The following is a 20,840-nucleotide window of genomic DNA, read 5'->3' on the forward strand; positions in this document are numbered from 1 at the left end:
GTGTTCCAACGCTAACGACTGGGCCCCGCAGCCCGAGTCAAACGCTAAGACTGGCCCCGAGCCGGCAACGCTAAGACTGGGCCCCGAGCCCCGGTCAACGCTTAGACTGGCCGAGCCCGGTTCAACGCTAATGACTGGGCCCCGAAGCCCGGGGTCAACCCTAAGACTGGGCCCCGAGCCCGGGTCACACGCTAAGAACTGGGCCCGGAGCCCGGGTCAACGCTAAGACTGGGCCCCGAGCCCGGTCAACTCTAAGACTGGGGCCCCGAGCCCGCGTCAACGCTTAGAACTGGGCCCAAGCCCGGTCAACGCGAAGACTGGGCCCGAGCCCGGGTCAATGCTAAGACTGTGGCCCTCGAGCCGGCCCGATTGTCAACGCTAAGACTGGGTCCCACGAGCCCGCAGTCCAAAGCTAAGACTGCTGCCGGTAGCCCGTGCCAGGTCATACCGCTAAGAACAGGGCCCCGAGCCCGGGGTTCAACGCTAAAAGACTCGTTGGCCCCCGAGCCCGGGTCAACGCTAAGACTGGGCCCCGAGCCCGGGCGTCAACGCTAAGACTGGGCCCGAGGCCCGGGTCAACGCTAAGACTGGCCCCGAGGCCCGTCAACGCTAAGACTGGCCCCGAGCCCGGGTCAACGCTAAGACTGGGCCCCGAGCCAGGTCAACGCTAAGACTGGGCCCGAGCCGGTCAACGCTAAGACTGGGCCCCGAGCCCGGTCAAACGCTAAGACCTGGGGCCCCGAGCCAGGTCAACGCTAAGACTGGCCCCCGAGCCCGGCTCAACGCTAAGACTGGGCCCCGAGCCACGGTCAACGCTAAGACTGGGCCCCCGGAGGCCCGTCAACGCTAAGACTGGGCCCCGCAGCCACGCAACGCTAAGACTGGGCCCGAGCCGGTCACCTAAGGACTGGCCCCGAGCCGTCAACGCTAAGACTGTGCCCCGAGCCCTGGTCAAGACCTAAGACTGGGCCCCAGAGGCCCCGGTCCAACGCTAAAGACTGGCCCCGAGCCCGGTCAACGCTAAGACTGGGCCCCGGAGCCCGGTCAACGCTAGACGCGGCCCCGAGCCCGTCACGCTAAGACTGGGCCCGAGCCCGGTCAACGGATAAGGACTGGGCCCGAGCCGCGTCAACGCTAAGACGGATGGGCCCCCCGAGCTGACCATCTCATCAGCCCTGACATAAACCAGAGGTCAACAAGCAGACATCTGATCAACAGCTATGGAGCATCCCAAATGACCCCTATTTCCATAAATAGTGCACTACCCAGAGGGCTCTGGTCAAAAGTAGTGCACTACCCATAGGCTCTTGGTCAAAAGTATGCACTACCCAGAGTCTCTGGTCAAAAGTAGTGCACTACCCAGAGGGCTCTGGTCAAAAGTAGTGCACTACCATAGGCTCTGGTCAAATAGTGCACTACCCAGGAGGGCTCTGGTCTTAAAGTAGTGCACTACCCAGAGCTCTGGTCTAAGTAGTGCGCAACTACCCAGAGGGCTCTGGTCAAAAGTAGTGCACTACCCAGAGGGACTCTGGTCAAAAGTAGTGCACTACCCAGAGGGCTCTTGGTCAAAAGTAGTGGCACTACCCATAGGGCTCTGGTCAAAAGTAGTGCACTACCCGTAGGGCTCTGGTCAAAAGTAGTGCCCTACGTAGAGTCCATTTGGGATGCTAAGCTTAGTCAGCTGCTCCTGGCGGTAGTGAAGAACAGCAGTAGACACTAGGACCTGGGCTGACCTGTCTCATCTTGGCAGGATGTAGAAAACACGAGTAGCCTAGCTGAGATACTATCTTTGGCCAGCAGCTCCACCCTCTGAGACGAGTTACAGAGATGATAGACTGGTTGATCTGGAGCTGCGTGGGGAGAAGGAAAACAGATTATAGACATGGTGGAGCTGGAGAGGAAACAGATATACGTGGACGGTAGAGGGAAACAGATTATAGACTGGTGGAGCTGGAGGAGGAAACAGATTATAGACTGGTTGATCTGGAGGGGAAACAGATTATAGACGGGTTGATCTGGAGAGGAACAGATTATATAGACTGGTTGACTCTGGAGGGGGAAACAGATTATAGACTGGTTGATCTGGAGGGGAAACAGATTATAAACATGGTGTTGTCTGGAGGGGAAACAGATTATAGACTGGTTGATCTGGAGAGGAAACAGATTATAGACTGGTTGATCTGGAGAGGAAACAGATTATAGACTGGTTGATCTGGAGAGGAAACAGATATAGACTGGTGGAGCTGGAGAGGAAACAGATTATAGACTGGTTGATCTGGAGAGGAAACAGAATATAGATGGTTGATCTGGAGAGGAAACAGATTATAGACTGGTGATCTGAGAGGAAACAGATTATAGACTGTTGATCTGGAGGGGAAACAGATTATAGACTGGTTGATCTGGAGGGGAATTAAAATGAATTAAATTGAGATGCACAAACGGACACGGTTTTAAATTTTTGTCTAAACAAATGTATGGAAGGAGCCCTTTTATTTGACAGCCTACACAGCCGCAGTTCTGCACAAGACAACCGTTAGACCTATGACGTGTTTCTACGCACGCCTTTTCCCAGCCGACCCGCCTTTTCCCAGCCGACCCGCCTTTTCCCAGCCGACCCGCCTTTTCCAGCCGACCCGCCTTTTCCCAGCCGACCCGCCTTTTCCCAGCCGACCCGACACCACTGCTTGTAGGCAATGTCAAGTACTTAAGCAACAATACTTTTTTTGCGGGGTATCGGTACTTTAATATTTTAAAACTTTAACTTCACTACATTACAAAAGAAAATCATGTATTTTTACTCCCATATATATTCCCTGACCCCAAAAGCACTCGCTACAATTTGAATGCTTAGCAGGACAGGAAAACGGTCCAATTCACACACTTAAGAGAACATCCCTGGTCATCCCTACTGCCTCTGATCTGGAGGACTCACTAAACAGAGAACATCCCTGGTCATCCCTACTGCCTCTGATCTGGAGGACTCACTAACCCCTGGCTACAAAAACAAGGAAATGGTGCCGTCTGGTTTGCTTTATGTAAGGAATTTGAAATGAGTTACACTTCAATTAACTTTACGGAAGGTATTCAGACCCCTTCACTTTTTCAACATTTTGTTATGTAACAACCTTATTCAAAAAACAGATGAAATTAATTTCTTTCATCATCAGTCTACACACAATACCCCATAATGACAAAGCAAAAACTGGTTTAGAAATGTTGGCAAATGTATAATAAAAAGTCTCAAGTATTCAGACCCTTTGCTATGAGACTCGACATTGACCTCAGGTGCATCCTGTTTCCATTGATCATCCTTGAGATGTTTCTACAACTTGGGGTCCACCTGTGCTAAATTCAACTGATTGGACATGTTTCGGAAAGGCACACACCTGTCTATATAAGGTCCCAAAGTTCTCAGCGCATGTCAGAGCAAAAACCAAGCCATGAGGTTGAAGGAATTGTCCGCAGATCTCCAAGACAGGATTGTGTTAAGCACAGATGTGGGGAAGGGTACCAAAACATTTCTGCGGCATTGAAGGTCCCCAAGAACACAGATGCATCCAGCATTCTGAAATGGAAGTTTGGAACCGCCAAGAGACTCAGAGCTGGCCGCGCGCCCAAACTGAGCAATCGGGGGAGAAGGGCCTTGGTCAGGGAGGTGACCAAGAACCTGATGGTCACTCTGACATTACTCCAGAGTTCCTCTGTGGAGATGGGAGAACCTTCCAGAAGGACAGCCATCTCTATAGCACTCCATTAAAATCAGGACTTTATGTTAAATGCCAGATGGAAGCCACTCCTCAGTAAAAGGCACACGACAGCCCGCTTGGAGATTGCCAAAAGGAACCCAATGAGAAACAAGATACTCTGGTCTGATGTAATCAAGAACTCTGGCCTGAATGCCAAGCTCCACGTCTGGAGGAATCCTGGCACAATTCCTACGGTGAAGCATGGTGGTGGCAGTATCATGCTGTGGCGATTTTTTTCAGCAGCAGAGAATGGGAAACTAGTCAGGATCGAAGGAAAGATGAACGGAGCAAAGTACAGAGAGATCCTTGATGAAAACCTGCTCCAGAGCACTCCGGATCTCAAACAGGGGCAAAGGTTCACCTTCCAACAGGACAACGAACCTAAGCACACAGCCAAGACACAGGAGTGGATTCAGGAAAAGTAGCGCTCATCCACAGGCAGCGCTCCTAGTGGCCGGAGACTTTAATGCAGGGAAAACTAAAAACCGCTTTACCTCGTTTCTACCAGCATGTTACATGTGCAACCAGAGGGGAAAAACTAGACCACCTTAACACCACACAGAGACCCGCACAAAGTTCTCCCTCCACTTCCATTTGGCAAATCTGACTAATTCTATCCTCCTGATTCTTGCTTACAAGCAAAAACTTAAGCAGGAAGTACCAGTGACTCACTCTCACAGAACTGGTCAGATGCCGCAGATGCTAAGCTACAGGACTGTTTAACTAGCAACAGACTGGAATATGTTCCAGTTGAGTAAACCATCTCAATCACTAGCTTCAAGTGCATCAATGACATCGTCCCCACAGTGACCGTACGTATATATCCCAACCAGAAGCCATGGATCACAGGCAACAGCCGCACMGAGCTAAAGGCTATAGCTTTCAATGAGTGGGACTCTAACCAAAGCTCATAGCTACGCTAAGGACCCTGGGACTAATCACTTCCCTTTGCAACTGGACCCTGGACTTCCTGACGGGCCGCCCCCAGATGGTAAGGGTAGGTAAAAACACATGTGTCACGCTGATCTTCAATACGGGGACTGACGATTTTGCAGGTTTTCCTACTTACAAAGCATGTAGAGGTCTGTAATTTTCATCATAGGTACACTTCAACTGCGAGAGACGGAATCTAAAACAAAAATCCAGAAAATCACATTGTATGATTTTTAAGTAATTAATTTGCATTTTATTGCATYACATAAGTATTTGATCACCTACCAACCAGTAAGAATTCCYGCTCTCACAGACCTMTTKGTTTTTCTTTAAGAAGCCCTCCTGTTCTCCACTCATTACCTGTATTAACTGCACCTGTTTYAACTCGTTACCTGTATAAAAGACACCTGTCCACACACTCAARCAAACAGACTCCAACCTCTCCACAATGGCCAAGACCAGAGAGCTGTGTAAGGACATCAGGGATAKAATTGTAGACCTGCACAAGGCTGGGATGGGCTACAGGACAATAGGCAAGCAGCTTGGTGAGAAGGCAACAACTGTTGGCGCAATTATTAGAAAATGGAAGAAGTTCAAGATGACGGTCAATCACCCTCGGTCTGGGGCTCCATGCAAGATCTCACCTCGTGGGGCATCAATGATCATGAGGAAGGTGAGGGATCAGCCCAGAACTACACGGCAGGACCTGGTCAATGACCTGAAGAGAGCTGGGACCACAGACTCAAAGACACACAGACTACGGACTTGAACCCGATCTAACATCTCTGGAGAGACCTGAAAATAGCTCTGCAGCGACGCTCCCCATCCAACCTGACAGAGCTTGAYAGGATCTGCAGAMAAYAATGGGAGAAACTCCCCAAATACAGGTGTACCAAGCGTGTAGCGTCATACCCAYGAAGACTAAAGGCTGTAACCGCTGCCAAAGGTGCTTCGACAAAGTACTGAGTAAAGGGTCTGAATACTTATGTAAATGTGATATTTCACACACACAATCCTAAAAAAACAGTTTTTGCTTTGTCATTATTGCTAGTAGATTGATGAGGAAAACATAATTTTAGAATAAGGATGTAACTTAGCCTACGACCCACTGATGCAGACCTTTGGAACATCTAATAAATCCATATAATTTATTACTATCCGAGCAGCTAACCGATCGCTGCAGCTGTACATAGTCCACCTGTAAATAGCCCAGCCAATCTATCTACCTCATCCCCATATTGTTTTTATTTTATTTACTTTTCTGCTCTTTTGCACACCAGTATCTCCACTTGCACATCATAATCTACTCATTTATCACTCCAGTGTAAATGCTAAATTGTAATTATTCGCTCCTATGGCCTATTTATTGCCTACCTCCTCATGCCTTTTGCACACACTGTATATAGACTTTCTTTTTTCTACTGTGTCATTGACTTGTTTATTGTTTACTCCATGTGTAACTCTGTGTTGTTGTTTGTGTCACACTGCTATGCTTTATCTTGTCCAGGTCACAGTCGCAAATGAGAACTTGTTCTCAACTGGTCTACCTGGTTAAATAAAGTGAAATAAATAAAAAATATATAAAATCTACGCCATCACAATAAATCCATTATTTTAGAAGAAAATGTAGTCTATTTCTGAAGAACAGAACAGCATACTCTTGAGTTGTCCTTATGTTAGTTCCTGATCTGGCTATGCCATGTGGCTGTGGGCTACATTAGTTAATATAGCGGACAAGAATTCCGTGGCGTTATTTTATAGTATGAAGAAAATTGAACAAAGCTGAATAAATAAAAATTGATATTTTCTCCAAACGATTTGAGGGAGTGGATACATCTGGCTGTTGTGTTGAGCGGTTAAACAAATAGGTCGTCCTATATCCTTAAATTAGAGTTCATGTATCTTCAGTAGTTCTACAGTATGTTTTGATTTTTAAATACATTGTAAAGCTGCATGATGCGACTAACGACGATTTGAAAAAAAGTCGCTTGAAAAGGCATGCGCTCTGCTTTTGTTTTTTTGTTGTTGCACAGGCTGTACACACGTCAGTCAATTTGACAAGCACTTGAWAATGCCTTGAATTTCACTGCGGCGTCGCCTTCGTGTGGCTGTAATGCACCCTAAAAAAAATATTATCCATGCATTTTGCAGCTAGTGGCCGTTGTGCCCTTCTCCATGAGTTCTGTGCACTCTGAAGAAAATAACATGGCTCCCCATCACGTGATCAGGTCTTTCACAGGCTACAAGTGAAGACGGACACGTCGGGGACGCCTTATCCAATTCCACATTTACTTTTCGTCAGACAATAAGATGAGTAGGCCTAACAAACAGCAAAAGCACTAGCCTACGTCAATCTATTATCCCCCATTGTACAAAAGTCGACCTATTTAATTGTTCGATAAATAAATATTCTAAACCGTCTGGGACAGTAGTGGGATGCGATAGATCCCAAATTAATACAACCACTAGCATCAAAAACAAACTTGAAACTCACGCGCTGCAGTTATGCTCTACACCCCTTGTAAATCAGATTAATGTGCTTAATTTTCTAAAGTTATTTGGCCACTTTAGTTGTGATACAAACCTTATTAAAAAACATGCAGGCCTATGGGCTATGCTACATGAGCTGTGCGACTATGATTAGAAAAAAAATTGCATTTCTTCCGCTGGGCATCATTCACAAGTGATAATCTATCATTCATTGGCTGATATTGCCAACCATCAGACTAAACTTGATTTAAACAAAGCTGATTCAATACTGAGAATACTTATGTAAATGATATATTTGTGTTTCTTTTTCAATACATTTGTCAAAAATAAACATTTAATCCATCTTGAATTCAGGCTGTATCCAAATGTTATTTATTTTATCTTTATTCAACTAGGCAAGTCAGTTAAGAACAAATTCATATTTTACAATGACGGCCTAGGAACACGTCAGCTCGGGGGATACGATCTTGCCACCTTTCGTTTACTAGTCCAACGCTCTAACCACTATGCTACGCTGCCGCCCCAAATGTGGAATAAGTCCTGAATAGTTRCCGAAGGCACTGGAGCAGCTTGTTTCAGATCTTTCTCCCTGAACCTAATCCATCCATTTCGGGTCCATCTACTAGGCGTACCATTCATCAGTGATGTTACGTTTGATGTGGAAGCTCCGAGGTACGCCGCCGCCCTGTATCACTTTATCAGAACGGACGGTGATCAACGACGTCCGAAACATCGTTTTGTCGAACAACCACCCGATTAGTACGGTAGAGGACAAATAGGGCAAGGCAGAGCACGCGCTACAYGGTGTGGGAGACTTCTAGAATCATTTGGATGCTTTAAATTCTTTTGACCAGCAGGTGGCACTAGTGGAGATGATTACATAATAGTGGTTGTGCAATTTAGGAAAAATAATTTGGCAAACAGTTTTTTTCCTCACATCAGTGGTATCAAGTGAAGTGCTGCCATCCAACATGGAGGAAAATAGCCCTCAGCCGATTGGGTCAGTTACAGCTTCAGACGGTTGAGAGAAACATACAATGTGCCAACTGTAAGCCTATTTTAAATATGATAGAGAAGTGTTGGGGGGGGCAAATGACAAAGGATAGAGTCAGCTGGGAGGGGGCAAAGGACAGAGTCAGCTGGGGGGGGCAAAGGACAGAGTCAGCTGAGGGGGGGGGGGCAAAGGGCAGAGGACAGAGTCAGCTTTGCTCTGTAGCGTAGGGGTTAGGGGTCGTTGACAGGTACCTACCCTGGAAAATGTTTTGAGACAGTGGACATGGTCTCTTACGTAGGGATAARACTGGGTGACCCCCTTCAGGGTCAGGGTACACGGGGTTACAGCGACAGGGGTTAAGGCGATAGTACTCACCCTGGAGAAGAGTGTGTTGAGACAGTGGACCTTCTGTCTCTCTGTAACGTAGGCGTAATACTGGGTGACCCCCTTCAGGGTCAGCTCCTCCATCAGGTTGATCTCGTAGGGCTTGGACAGGTGGGAGTTCTGAGACACAGGAAATAACACCACATTGAGAGGGCTCGTGAGGGTGCTCGTCATGACCCAACTACGTCGTTGATGTTCGTGAAGCAGGAAGACGTCACGCTGTGTTTTGTTAGTCCATCATTAATATTTTAACTATAACAAAAATATACAAAAGCAAGACGATGGAAACCCCTTTAATATTCTATTACAGAGTCGAAATTCACAACTTAAGCGTTATACTGCACATACATCAGGACTGTATAAATCAATACAGGGCTTTCGTTGTTCACAGACGCAGACTAAACGATGATCTAGGCTAGTCCAACCCCCAAAAGGCCCCATTAAATCAGAACCCAGAATTTACCATGAACTTCTGCACGCTGAGAGGGAAGGTAGCAGAGTAGAGCAGAATCTGTCTCTGTTTGGGCAGGTAGCTCAGTACCTCRTCCATCATCACCACAAAGTCCTGGGACAGCAGCTTGTCTGCCTGGGGGACAGACAGAGACAACAACATAATGGATCTACAGTTGACTGGTAACTACGGGTAAAGTAACCAGGTAACAGTTCAGTTGAAGACACCGAGACTAAAGGAACACAGCACATGGTAAACGAACACCCGCAGCTCACCTCATCCAGAACAATCATCTGAACCTGATTGACTTTGGCCACACCCTTCTTAATGAGGTCCAGGATCCTCCCAGGGGTGGCAATCACAACGTGTACTAGAGACAAAAGATTAGAATGATTATAAAACACAAATCACAAGGTGAACTACAAAAGAATAATGCAATTGAAAAGATAAGCCTAGCATCACCATACATTTGAGACTTGAGTTAAGGTGACTTGGTCATTGAATAACACCAAAGTCATGTTTAAATCTAACTGGCTCTTGGCCAGGTGAGGTGTACCTGTCTCGTCGAGCCTCATGATGTCATCGCGGAGGTTGGTGCCGCCCGTTGTAGCCATGACTTTCACCCCGCCCATGTGTTTGCTGATCTGGATACAGATCTGGCTCACCTGCAAGGCCAGTTCTCTGGTGGGGACGATGCCCATCGCTGGGGAGGAGAGAACCATACGTTTGATCATATATCCCTACGGAATGTTCTCAGACCCCTTGATTTTTTTTTTTACACATTTGGTTACGTTACAGCCTTATTCTAAAACGGAGTCAATAAAATAAATCCTCAGCAATCTACACAGAAAACCCCATTATGACAAAGCAAAAATAGTGGATTTTTTTCTTCTAATTTATATATTTCTTATAAACTTAAGTATCACATTTACAGAGGTATTCAGTCCCTTTACTCAGTACTTTGTTGAAACACCTTTGGCAGCGATTAAAACCAAATACAGTGTACTGCTTACTTAAAAGCCCTTAACCAACAACGCGGTTCAAAATATAAATAATTAATGAGCAACAATAAAATAACAATAGTGAGGCTATATACAGGGGTACCCGGGTACAAGTCAGTGTGGAGGCTATATCAAGGGGGTACCGGTACAGAGTCAATGTGGAGGCTATATACAGGGGGTACTGGTACAGAGTCAATGTGGAGGCTATATACAGGGGGTACCGGTACAGAGTCAATGTGGAGGATATAAACAGGGGGTACCGGTACAGAGTCAATGTGGAGGGTATATACAGGGGGTACCGGTACAGAGTCATGTGGAGGCTATATACAGGGTGTTACGGTACAGAGTCAATGTGGAGGCTATATACAGGGGGTACCGGTACGAGTCAATGTGGAGGCAATATACAGGGTGTTACGGTACAGAGTCAATGTGGAGGCTATATACAGGTGTTACGGTACAGAGTCAAAGGTGGAGGCTATATACAGGGTGTTACGGTAAGAGAGTCTATATACAGGGTGTTACGGTACAGAGTCAATGTGGAGGCTATATACAGGGTGTTACGGTACAGAGTCAAGTGGAGGCTATATACAGGGTGTTACGGTACAGAGTCAATGTGGAGGCTATATACAGGGTGTTACGGTACAGAGCAATGTGGAGGGTATTATACAGGGTGTTACGGTACAGAGTCAATGTGGAGGCTATATACAGGGTGTTACGGTACAGAGTCAATGTGGAGGCTATATACAGGGTGTTACGGTACAGAGTCAATGTGAAGGCTATATACAGGGGGGTGATGGTACAGAGTCAATGTGGAGGCTATATACAGGGTYTTACGGTACGGGTTAGAAGGCAGGTTGGGGGAACTACATTAGTCTATACAGAGATCAGACTAGTCTGGCACTTTCACAAATCGGCATTTTCAATTCTACTGAAGACAGTTGGTCTACTGAGACCCAAAGGTTAGGCAAGGTAATGATGGACATGTGGATCCAAGTGTTTTACATCTGTTTAAAACAAAAGGCAATGGGTCATAGGTTGACAAGTGGAATCTCACCTTGTATGCAGTCCTTCTTCAGGTCAATACGTTCCAATAGGGGAATGAGGTAGGCTCCGCTCTTTCCTGTCCCGTTCTTGGCCCTGGCCAGAATGTCCCTCCCAGACAACGCTATGGGGATGCTCTCCTCCTAGAGAAGGAAAGGCAACACGTTAAGAGTCCACTTATCCCCTCGAGAACCCAGGGCCTTGAGGTCTGCCTGAGTCCCAAAATGGCACCTCATTATCTATATTAGTGCCACAGACAAAAGTAGTGCATTACATAGGGAATAGGGCTCCATTTGGAACACCTCTACACCTTGCTGGTGGTCATCCTCCCCCCCTCTAATCAGAGATTCATTCAGACCTCTGCTGAGACACCAGGTGAGTGGAATCTCTGGGCCAATCAGTTCCATTCAAATCAACCAACGAACTAAAAAGGAGAACAGAGAAGCAGCAGCACTGCAGCTCCCAGACTGGACCCGCCCCCGGGGCTCAGACTGGACCCGCCCCCGGGGCTCAGACTGGACCCGCCCRCGGGYCTCAGACTGGACCCGCCCCCGGGGGTCAGACTGGACCGCCCACGGGGGTCAGACTGGATCCACCCTCGGGGTCAGACTGGACCGCCCCCACCCATTTGGCCCTCATCTTTAATCACTAACGGTTACAGATCCATACAGCTATGGAGCCTCCATCCTACTAACCTACACTGTAGCGGTTACAGATCCATACAGCTGTAGAGCCTCCATTCCTAAAACTACACTGTAGCGGTAAACGGATCCATACAGCTATGGACCCTCCATCCTACTAAACTACACTGTAGCAGTTACAGATCCATACAGCTATGGAGCCTCCATCCTACTAAACTACACTGTAGCAGTTACAGATCCATACAGCTATGGAGCCTCCATCCTACTAAACTACATGTAGTAGTTACAGATCCATACAGCTATGGAGCCTCCATCCTACTAAACTACACTGTAGCGGTTACAGATCCATACAGCCTCCATCCTACTAAACTACACTGTAGTAGTTACAGATCCATACAGCCCCCATCCTACTAAACTACACTGTAGCAGTTACAGATCCATACAGCCTCCATCCTACTAAACTACACTGTAGCGTTACAGATCCATACAGCTGTGGACCTCCATCCTACTAAACTACACTGTAGCAGTTACAGATCCATACAGCTATGGAGCCTCCATCCTACTAAACACACTGTAGCGGTTACAGATCCATACAGCCTCCATCCTACTAAACTACACTGTAGTAGTTACAGATCCATACAGCCCCATCCTACTAAACTACACTGTAGTAGTTACAGATCCATACAGCTATGGAGCCTCCATCCTACTAAACTACACTGTAGTAGTTCAGATCCATACAGCTATGGAGCCTCCATCCTACTAAACTACACTGTAGCAGTTACAGATCCATACAGCTATGGACCTCCATCCTACTAAACTACACTGTAGCAGTTACAGATCCATACAGCTATGGAGCCTCCATCCTACTAAACTACACTGTAGTAGTTACAGATCCATACAGCCCCATCCTACTAAACTACACTGTAGCAGTTACAGATCCATACAGCTATGGAGCCTCCATCCTACTAAACTACACTGTAGCGGTAACAGATCCATACAGCTATGGACCCTCCATCCACTAAACTACACTGTAGCAGTTACAGATCCATACAGCCTCCATCCTACTAAACTACACTGTAGCGGTACAGATCCATACAGCATGGAGCCTCATCCTACTAAACTACATGTAGCGTAACAGATCCATACAGCTATGGACCCTCCATCCTACTAAACTACACTGTAGCGGTTAACAGATCCATACAGCTCCATCCTACTAAACTACACCGTAGTAGTTACAGATCCATACAGCCTCCATCCTACTAAACTACACTGTAGTAGTTACAGATCCATACAGCTATGGAGCCTCCATCCTACTAAACTACACTGTAGCAGTTACAGATCCATACAGCTATGGAGCCTCCATCCTACTAAACTACACTGTAGCAGTTACAGATCCATACAGCTATGGAGCCTCCATCCTACTAAACTACACTGTAGTAGTTACAGATCCATACAGCCCCCATCCTACTAAACTACACTGTAGCAGTTACAGATCCATACAGCTATGGAGCCTCCATCCTACTAAACTACACTGTAGTAGTTACAGATCCATACAGCTGTAGAGCCTCCATCTACTAAACTACATGTAGCGGTAACAGATCCATACAGCTGTAGAGCCTCCATCCTACTAAACTACACTGTAGTAGTTACAGATCCATACAGCCCCTCCTACTAAACTACACTGAGCAGTTACAGATCCATACAGCTATGGAGCCTCCATCCTACTAAACTACACTGTAGCAGTTACAGATCCATACAGCTATGGAGCCTCCATCCTACTAAACTACACTGTAGCATTTACAGATCCATACAGCCTCCATCCTACTAAACTACACTGTAGCAGTTACAGATCCATACAGCTATGGAGCCTCCATCCTACTAAACTACACTGTAGCAGTTACAGATCCATACAGCTATGGAGCCTCCATCCTACTAAACTACACTGTAGCAGTTACAGATCCATACAGCCTCCATCCTACTAAACTACACTGTAGCAGTTACAGATCCATACAGCCTCCATCCTACTAAACTACACTGTAGCAGTTACAGATCCATACAGCTATGGAGCCTCCATCCTACTAAACTACACTGTAGCAGTTACAGATCCATACAGCTATGGAGCTCCATCCTACTAAACTACACTGTAGTAGTTACAGATCCATACAGCTATGGAGCCTCCATCCTACTAAACTACACTGTAGCAGTTACAGATCCATACAGCTATGGAGCCTCCATCCTACTAAACTACACTGTAGTAGTTACAGATCCATACAGCTATGGAGCCTCCATCCTACTAAACTACACTGTAGTAGTTACAGATCCATACAGCTATGGAGCCTCCATCCTACTAAACTACACTGTAGCAGTTACAGATCCATACAGCTATGGAGCCTCCATCCTACTAAACTACACTGTAGCAGTTACAGATCCATACAGCTATGAGCCTCCATCCTACTAAACTACACTGTAGCAGTTACAGATCATACAGCCTCCATCCTACTACACTACACTGTAGCAGTTACAGATCCATACAGCTATGGAGCCTCCATCCTACTAAACTACACTGTAGTAGTTACAGATCCATACAGCTATGGAGCCTCCATCCTACTAAACTACACTGTAGCAGTTACAGATCCATACAGCTATGGAGCCTCCATCCTACTAAACTACACCGTAGTAGTTACAGATCCATACAGCTATGGAGCCTCCATCCTACTAAACTACACTGTAGCAGTTACAGATCCATACAGCTATGGAGCCTCCATCCTACTAAACTACACTGTAGCAGTTACAGATCCATACAGCTATGGAGCCTCCATCCTACTAAACTACACTGTAGTAGTTACAGATCCATACAGCCTCCAGAGATCATGAACAAGAGCTAATACACATACCATGCAGCCAGTGTCCTGTATGCAGCGGCTACGTAGCAACATTAGCTCTTAGCGTACCTGTATTGGAGAGGGTTTCTCCCAGCCCACCTCAAAGATGCCATCAGCAGCTCCCTCTTCAGGCAGTAGTCTTCAAACTCATTGCCTTTAGTCGCCGTTACGTCCTGTTGTACATCGGATCAACATTGAAACAACATTGAATCAACTTAACATTGATTATAATGAGAGAGAAATGAACTAAGAACCTGACTCCTACTGCCCTAGTGTAACATAGACATACTCTGCCCAGTGTAACATAAGAACCGACTACTACTGCCCTAGTGTAACATAAGAACCCGACTACTACTGCCCAGTGTAACATAAGAACCTGAACTACTGACTGCCCTACTAGCTGTAACATAAGAACCCGACTACTACTGCCCAGTGTAAACATAAAAAACGAACCCGACTACTACTGCCCTAGTGTAACATAAGAACCGACTACTACTGCCCTAGGTTGTAAACATAAGAACGCCGACTACTACTGCCCTAGTGTAACATAAGAACCCGACTACTACTGCCTAGTGTAACATAAGAACCCGACTACTACTGCCCTAGTGTAACATAAGAACCCGACTACTACTGCCCTAGTGTAACATAAGAACCCGACTACTACTGCCCTAGTGTAACATAAGAACGTGCCGTAAGCTCACTCATTTACATTTAAATCATTTAGCAGACGCTCTTATCCAGAGCGACTTACAAATTGGAAAGTTCATACATATTCATCCTGGTCCCCCCGTGGGGAATGAACCCACAACCCTGGCGTTGCAAGCGCCATGCTCTACCAACTGAGCCACACYGGAGCCAAAGCCAACCTGAAATGTTGCCAGAGGCGCTATTGAATTGGATCCTTTTCTATAGCTTAACTGGTTTGTACATTGTCAAGCGGGCAGTCACGTGTGTTGGCCAGAGGACACTGGTTTAAGCCCAGTCAGAGGTAGCTTCAGGGACACAGCGCAAAATGCTAAGCTAGCACTCTTTTTGCTAACGCTAAGCTACTCTCTCTTTATGTAGTGTTGTGTTGTCCCGCTTGTTGTGATGTGTTTTATCCTATATTTATATTGTATTTATTTTTAATCCCAGGCCCCCATTCCCGTAGGAGGCCTTTTGCCTTTTGGTAGGCCGTCATTGTAAATAAGAATTTGTTCTTAACTGACATGCCAAGTTAAATAAAGGTTAAATAAATAAAAATCACACGCCCTTTACACTAGACCACGGCAATAACTACAACAGTTTAAACTACATTTGATTCAAAAGGGAACATGTCCTTACCGAAGTTCTCATCCTCATGTCTTTTGGAGGGAGCGTCAAATTCCTCTTCCAGTCATCTCCAGGCCTGTGGAAAAATATGAGTTATGAGTACATGCCCCAAAAGAGAACGCTTGAGAGCCATTCGTTCACTGTAAATTAACTAGGACTCACTTGATGACAGTATTGGCTGTGGGGGTAGCTTTAGCCAACTGGGTGCTGCTAGGCCCAGTGCCGTTGTTGATTGTGCTGGAGGCCTGCTTCATCTGGCTGGACTGATGTGTCTGATGACTTCCTCCTCCGCTGCCCTGCCCTCCTGCAACCTTCACCACCGGGCCTCGGAGCTGGCCATTCTGGCTGGAATGGCCCAGTATCAATGGGTTATGGGTACTGGCGGTACTCATGGCTAGTCAATTATCCTATCCACAAAGGGCGTGATACAGTTCTTATTCTGATTGTGGTGGTGTGGGGGGGGGGGAAATAAATCTTGAGGAATAGTCTGACTTCTCACAGGCTGTTATCCAAAGCAAATGTAATTAGATAGAAGCAATCGTCTCCTCTCCTGTTCCTCAATAGTATTGTTCTTTGCGGAACATCTCATCAAAAACTGTCAACAAAATGACTGACACAAGCAACAACAAAAAAAGAAAAAAAGAAGAAACCCCGGTCTATTGACGCTTGGTGTAGCATAGGTCAGAGCGCCTTACGCCAGAGGCTGCATGGTCACACCTGTCTTAAATACTTCCATCCCCAGAACTCTTCACCCTGAGGTAGAGAAGAAGTGTCAGACAGGGTTTAGACATGTTATCACGGAAGACTTTATTGTTCATACAAAAATTGTTTAAAAAGGAAAAGTGAGGTACCTAATTTAGCTAGTTATCAAGTTCAGTTCACAGCAGAGTTCTAGCTAGTTCTTTAACGTAGCCAATAAAACCATGTCACTAACGCGTTAGAACTAGCACTAGTTGCTAGTTTGTAAACTAGCCCGACGGTTTAGCCAGCTACAAATTAACTAGCCGGGAGTGGTGCGTTTAATAAATAGTCTCACTAGTAGCTAATTGCATACAGACGCCAAAATGTTGTCAAAACGTGGTGCACCTTCGACGCGTTAGCGATAATATCTAACTAGCAAAACTTGCTAACTAACTAGCCGTGTGTTAGCCAAACGTCTGCTAACCGGTAACTAACTAACGTTAACTAGGGAGTTCCTCCTAGCCACCGTGCTTCTACATCTGCATTACTTGGTGTTTAAGGCTGGGTTTCGTTTCGGTATAAGCATTTTCTGACATCTGCTGATGTAAAAAGGGCTTTAAAAATACATTTGATTGATAACGTTAGCTAGCTAGCGGCGCGGCAAAAAAAACATTATTTATGCCAGGTGGATATTTAGAGGAAAGTCAACATAAATCACATATTTAGAAACAAACTTAAAGTATTAAACAAACATCACTTTCCCGACGTAGCTACCTACGTTAGTTAGCGACCTAGCTAACTAATGTTAGCTAGCTAGCTATTTTGCTAGCTAAGGTTAAAACCAGAAGGGACGCAGGCTGAAGTAACGTTAACGCCATGAGCACAAAACATTGGAAAAAAGCTACGCCCCGCTGCCAAAACACCCCACATAGAAATACTGGTCGGTACATGTATATCAGGTCAAATATAGTCTACAAGGAGAGGATTAAGTGAACAGTTACCGCGGATTGTTGATATTATCTGTTGTTGTTTTTTGACTTCTCTGCTGTCAGCTGTTATTTGTAAAGCTACGGTTTGGTCTGAAACAGAAAGACCAAGATGGCCTCCCCTTCTATTTAAGCCCTCCCACTGTCCGTCATCATCATCACCTGATTCAATACCATYATAATCACCTGAAAAAAACCATTTCTTTATTACACATGCAACGATATAGACGTGTACACAGCACAATAACTATTAATAGCATTCTTCGCAATATTCAGCAAGCGAAATACTTCTCAGTATCGCAGCCTAGCAATCCCTTTTCTTCAGATGTAGATGAAACTGCATGCCTGTGTTGTCATTTGTCCTCTGCCACCCATATGCACCACACAAGTAAAATACATTTCTGCTATTTTATTTAAATGTCAAATCTAAATGTGAATCAAATAACATGCATGCATGATAAGTCATGATGAACTGCTCATTGTTCAATGGATATAAAAACCCAAAGAAATGTGCCAAATCTAAATTGTGTAAATTCTGAACATTGTTTAAACACTGTAATTATGTTAATGCATAACTCCCTCATTGCATCCATTAATTCCAGCTAACCACCTCATTAGTTCGTCTTCTATTTGATCTGATGAATAGAACATGAGGGAATAAAATCATGCATTTTAAAGCTCATAACTTTATGAACCAACTTAACCCTACTAGCCAACTATAATCAATCAGATCACTCATGGGCGCATCATAAACAAGCGTATTGAGGAAGTGACTACTGCATTGGTTGAATAGTTATTGTCTGTTTATAGCATGGGGGGGGGGGGGGTCAAGGGATATAAAACCCAAACCCAACATTACACACACCACATCAGGGTCACCTGAAATTAGTATAACAAGCACACAAAAATGACTTATGACGAGGTGAGTCTGGCTAACTAAATGCTTTACATCCATGCAGGTCTGAGCAGATTATTTTTGTAAGTGAGCATTGCCTCCAGAGCTAGAAATGTGGGTTTACTATATCTGGTTGTTCCGATTCTTGAGTTAACCAGCAGAAAAATATAATTTTTAATTTAAAGTWAAAAAAATAATGTAAAGTAAGGTTACTTTAGAAAATGTAAATCTATTGAAATGAAACGGTAATATTCAATTGGTTAGTTTATTGTAATGGTGTTGACAGAATAAATACTGTTTTAAATCCCTGTATTAATATATATWTTTTTTAATCTGTACAATGTGTAACCTTTATTTAATTGGCAAGTCAGTTAAGAAGAAATTCTTATTTACAATGACAGCCTACTCCGGCRAAACCCGGACGACACTGTGCCAATTGTGCGCCGCCCTATGGGACTCCCAATCACGGCCGGATGTGATACAGCCTGGATTATTACAGCCAAAGAACCACTTAGATTCTGACCATGGCTAAAAAAAAAAGAGCTATTTCGTAACAACAGCATAGAGCAATGCATGTTTGATTGAATAGCATCCTCAGATGGGTGAATTGGTTACGGATGCCTGATCACAGATCCATGTACTACTTACCGTAAGAGAGGAAGTGAAAAATGTCTGCTCTCCTCTCTATTTCCTGTCTATTTGTGTTATATCTCTACAGAGAGGAAAGACATACACAGATGTCCTCTCCTTTATACTGCTGGGCTTCCCCTTTCCTACCTCTTTTCACTGCACTTGTCCACACACCAATTAAAAGCAATTAAGCCACAAAAACATTTTATATTGAACCAACATCATTATCCATTATCTTGTCAAAGAGGACGGTGACGTGATTTCAGGACGTCAAGCTGTGAGGTGTAAAGTAAAAGTACATCAATCGATATACAACAAAATATATAACTTTCACCAGCAAAACATGCTTTTCGATCTGTTTGTTAACCTGTTTTTGAACCTGATTTGTAACCTGTTTTTCAACCTGATTTTCAACCTGTTTTTCAGGGTTCATTTGAGGGGGGTATTTTCTCTGGCTTTGATAACTACTCAGATTTGCTGGAGAGTTCTAACAACAGTAGCAGTGATACTGAGTACACCTGTCCTGATGGAGCAGGTCTCCAGCTGTTTCATACTGTGTTCCAACCCCTGGTCTACAGCCTGGTGTTCTTCCTGGGGCTGACAGGTACACACACACACACACACACACACACACACACCCACCACACACACACACACCACACACACACCACACACACACACACACACACACACACACACACACACACACACACACACACACACACACACACACACTGGTGTTCCTACTGGATCTTCCAATAGTCAAGGTAAACACTACCTAATAACAGTCTTCATGTGTATTACCTTATGGTTTAATTCCACCTAATAACAGTCTTCATGTGTATTATCTTATGGTTTATATTCCACCAGGTAACAGTCTATATGTGTATTATCTTATGGTTTATATTCCACCTAATAACAGTCTATATGTGTATTATCTTATGGTTTATATTCCACCTAATAACAGTCTTATAGTGTATTATCTTATGGTTTATATTCCACCAGGTAACAGTCTATATGTGTATTGTCTTATGGTTTATATTCCACCTAATAACAGTCTATATGTGTATTATCTTATGGTTATATTCCACCAGGTAACAGTCTATATGTGTATTGTCTTATGGTTTATATTCCACCTAATAACAGTCTATATGTGTATTATCTTATGGTTATATTCCACCTAAATAACAGTCTTCATGTGTATTATCTTCCGGTCCCACCAGGTAACGGACTGATGTTAACGGTGCTGCTGAAACGCCGTGGCCTCCTGAGGATCACAGAGATCTATCTGTTACACCTGGGCCTGGCTGATCTGATGCTGCTAGCCACCTTCCCCTTCGCACTGGCACAGGTGTCCTTGGGCGTGGTGCTCGGAGACGTCCGTGTAAGCTGATTGTCTGTTGAACCGACTCAACTTCCTTTGTGGGAGTCTCCTCCTGGCATGTATCGGCTTCGACCGTTACCTGGCCATCGTGCATGCCATCACCAGCCTCCAGAGCCGACGCCCCAGGAACGTACACCTCACCTGTCTGGCACTGTGGCTCATTGTCTGGCTCTGTCTGTCCCCAATGCGTGTTCCTGTCCGTAGGGGAGAGTCCTATAGACCCGTCAGCTCTCATGCTTCTTCCACAGTCACGGTCTCCATGCAAACAACTGGGATCTGACGTGGGTCCCCATCAAACGGCTCAGCATTTCATTTCGCTGATCCAGTTATTTTGTTGGCTTGTGTGACCTGGATGGAGCTCAAGCTGGTGAAACCAATCTCCTGCATAGC

The 20,840-nt window shown here is 45.2% G+C and overlaps 2 protein-coding genes across 2 annotated transcripts in view; one reads left to right on the plus strand and one right to left on the minus strand.

The window, feature by feature from the left end:
• Window positions 1–17,653, minus strand: part of ddx6 (DEAD (Asp-Glu-Ala-Asp) box helicase 6) — a 23,048-nt gene extending 5,395 nt beyond the window's left edge. The window contains 13 exon segments of the mRNA XM_024139831.2: window positions 1,734–1,784; window positions 1,786–1,826; window positions 1,829–1,850; window positions 8,539–8,667; window positions 9,011–9,133; window positions 9,274–9,368; window positions 9,555–9,701; window positions 11,054–11,183; window positions 14,633–14,676; window positions 14,679–14,736; window positions 15,887–15,950; window positions 16,037–16,627; window positions 17,557–17,653. Of these exon segments, the coding sequence (XP_023995599.1) occupies window positions 1,734–1,784; window positions 1,786–1,826; window positions 1,829–1,850; window positions 8,539–8,667; window positions 9,011–9,133; window positions 9,274–9,368; window positions 9,555–9,701; window positions 11,054–11,183; window positions 14,633–14,676; window positions 14,679–14,736; window positions 15,887–15,950; window positions 16,037–16,266 (1,134 nt within the window). The 5' untranslated portion in view covers window positions 16,267–16,627; window positions 17,557–17,653.
• Window positions 17,654–18,415: 762 nt separating this feature from the next.
• The window catches only part of LOC112072428 (C-X-C chemokine receptor type 5), a 6,142-nt gene continuing 3,717 nt past the window's right edge, over window positions 18,416–20,840 (plus strand). Inside the window, 2 exon segments of the mRNA XM_024139832.2 lie at window positions 18,416–18,463; window positions 19,493–19,670. Coding sequence (XP_023995600.2) covers window positions 18,449–18,463; window positions 19,493–19,670 — 193 coding nt within the window. The 5' untranslated portion in view covers window positions 18,416–18,448.

The sequence above is a fragment of the Salvelinus sp. IW2-2015 genome, unplaced genomic scaffold, assembly GCF_002910315.2.
Source record: "Salvelinus sp. IW2-2015 unplaced genomic scaffold, ASM291031v2 Un_scaffold1925, whole genome shotgun sequence".
NCBI lineage: Eukaryota > Metazoa > Chordata > Actinopteri > Salmoniformes > Salmonidae > Salvelinus > Salvelinus sp. IW2-2015.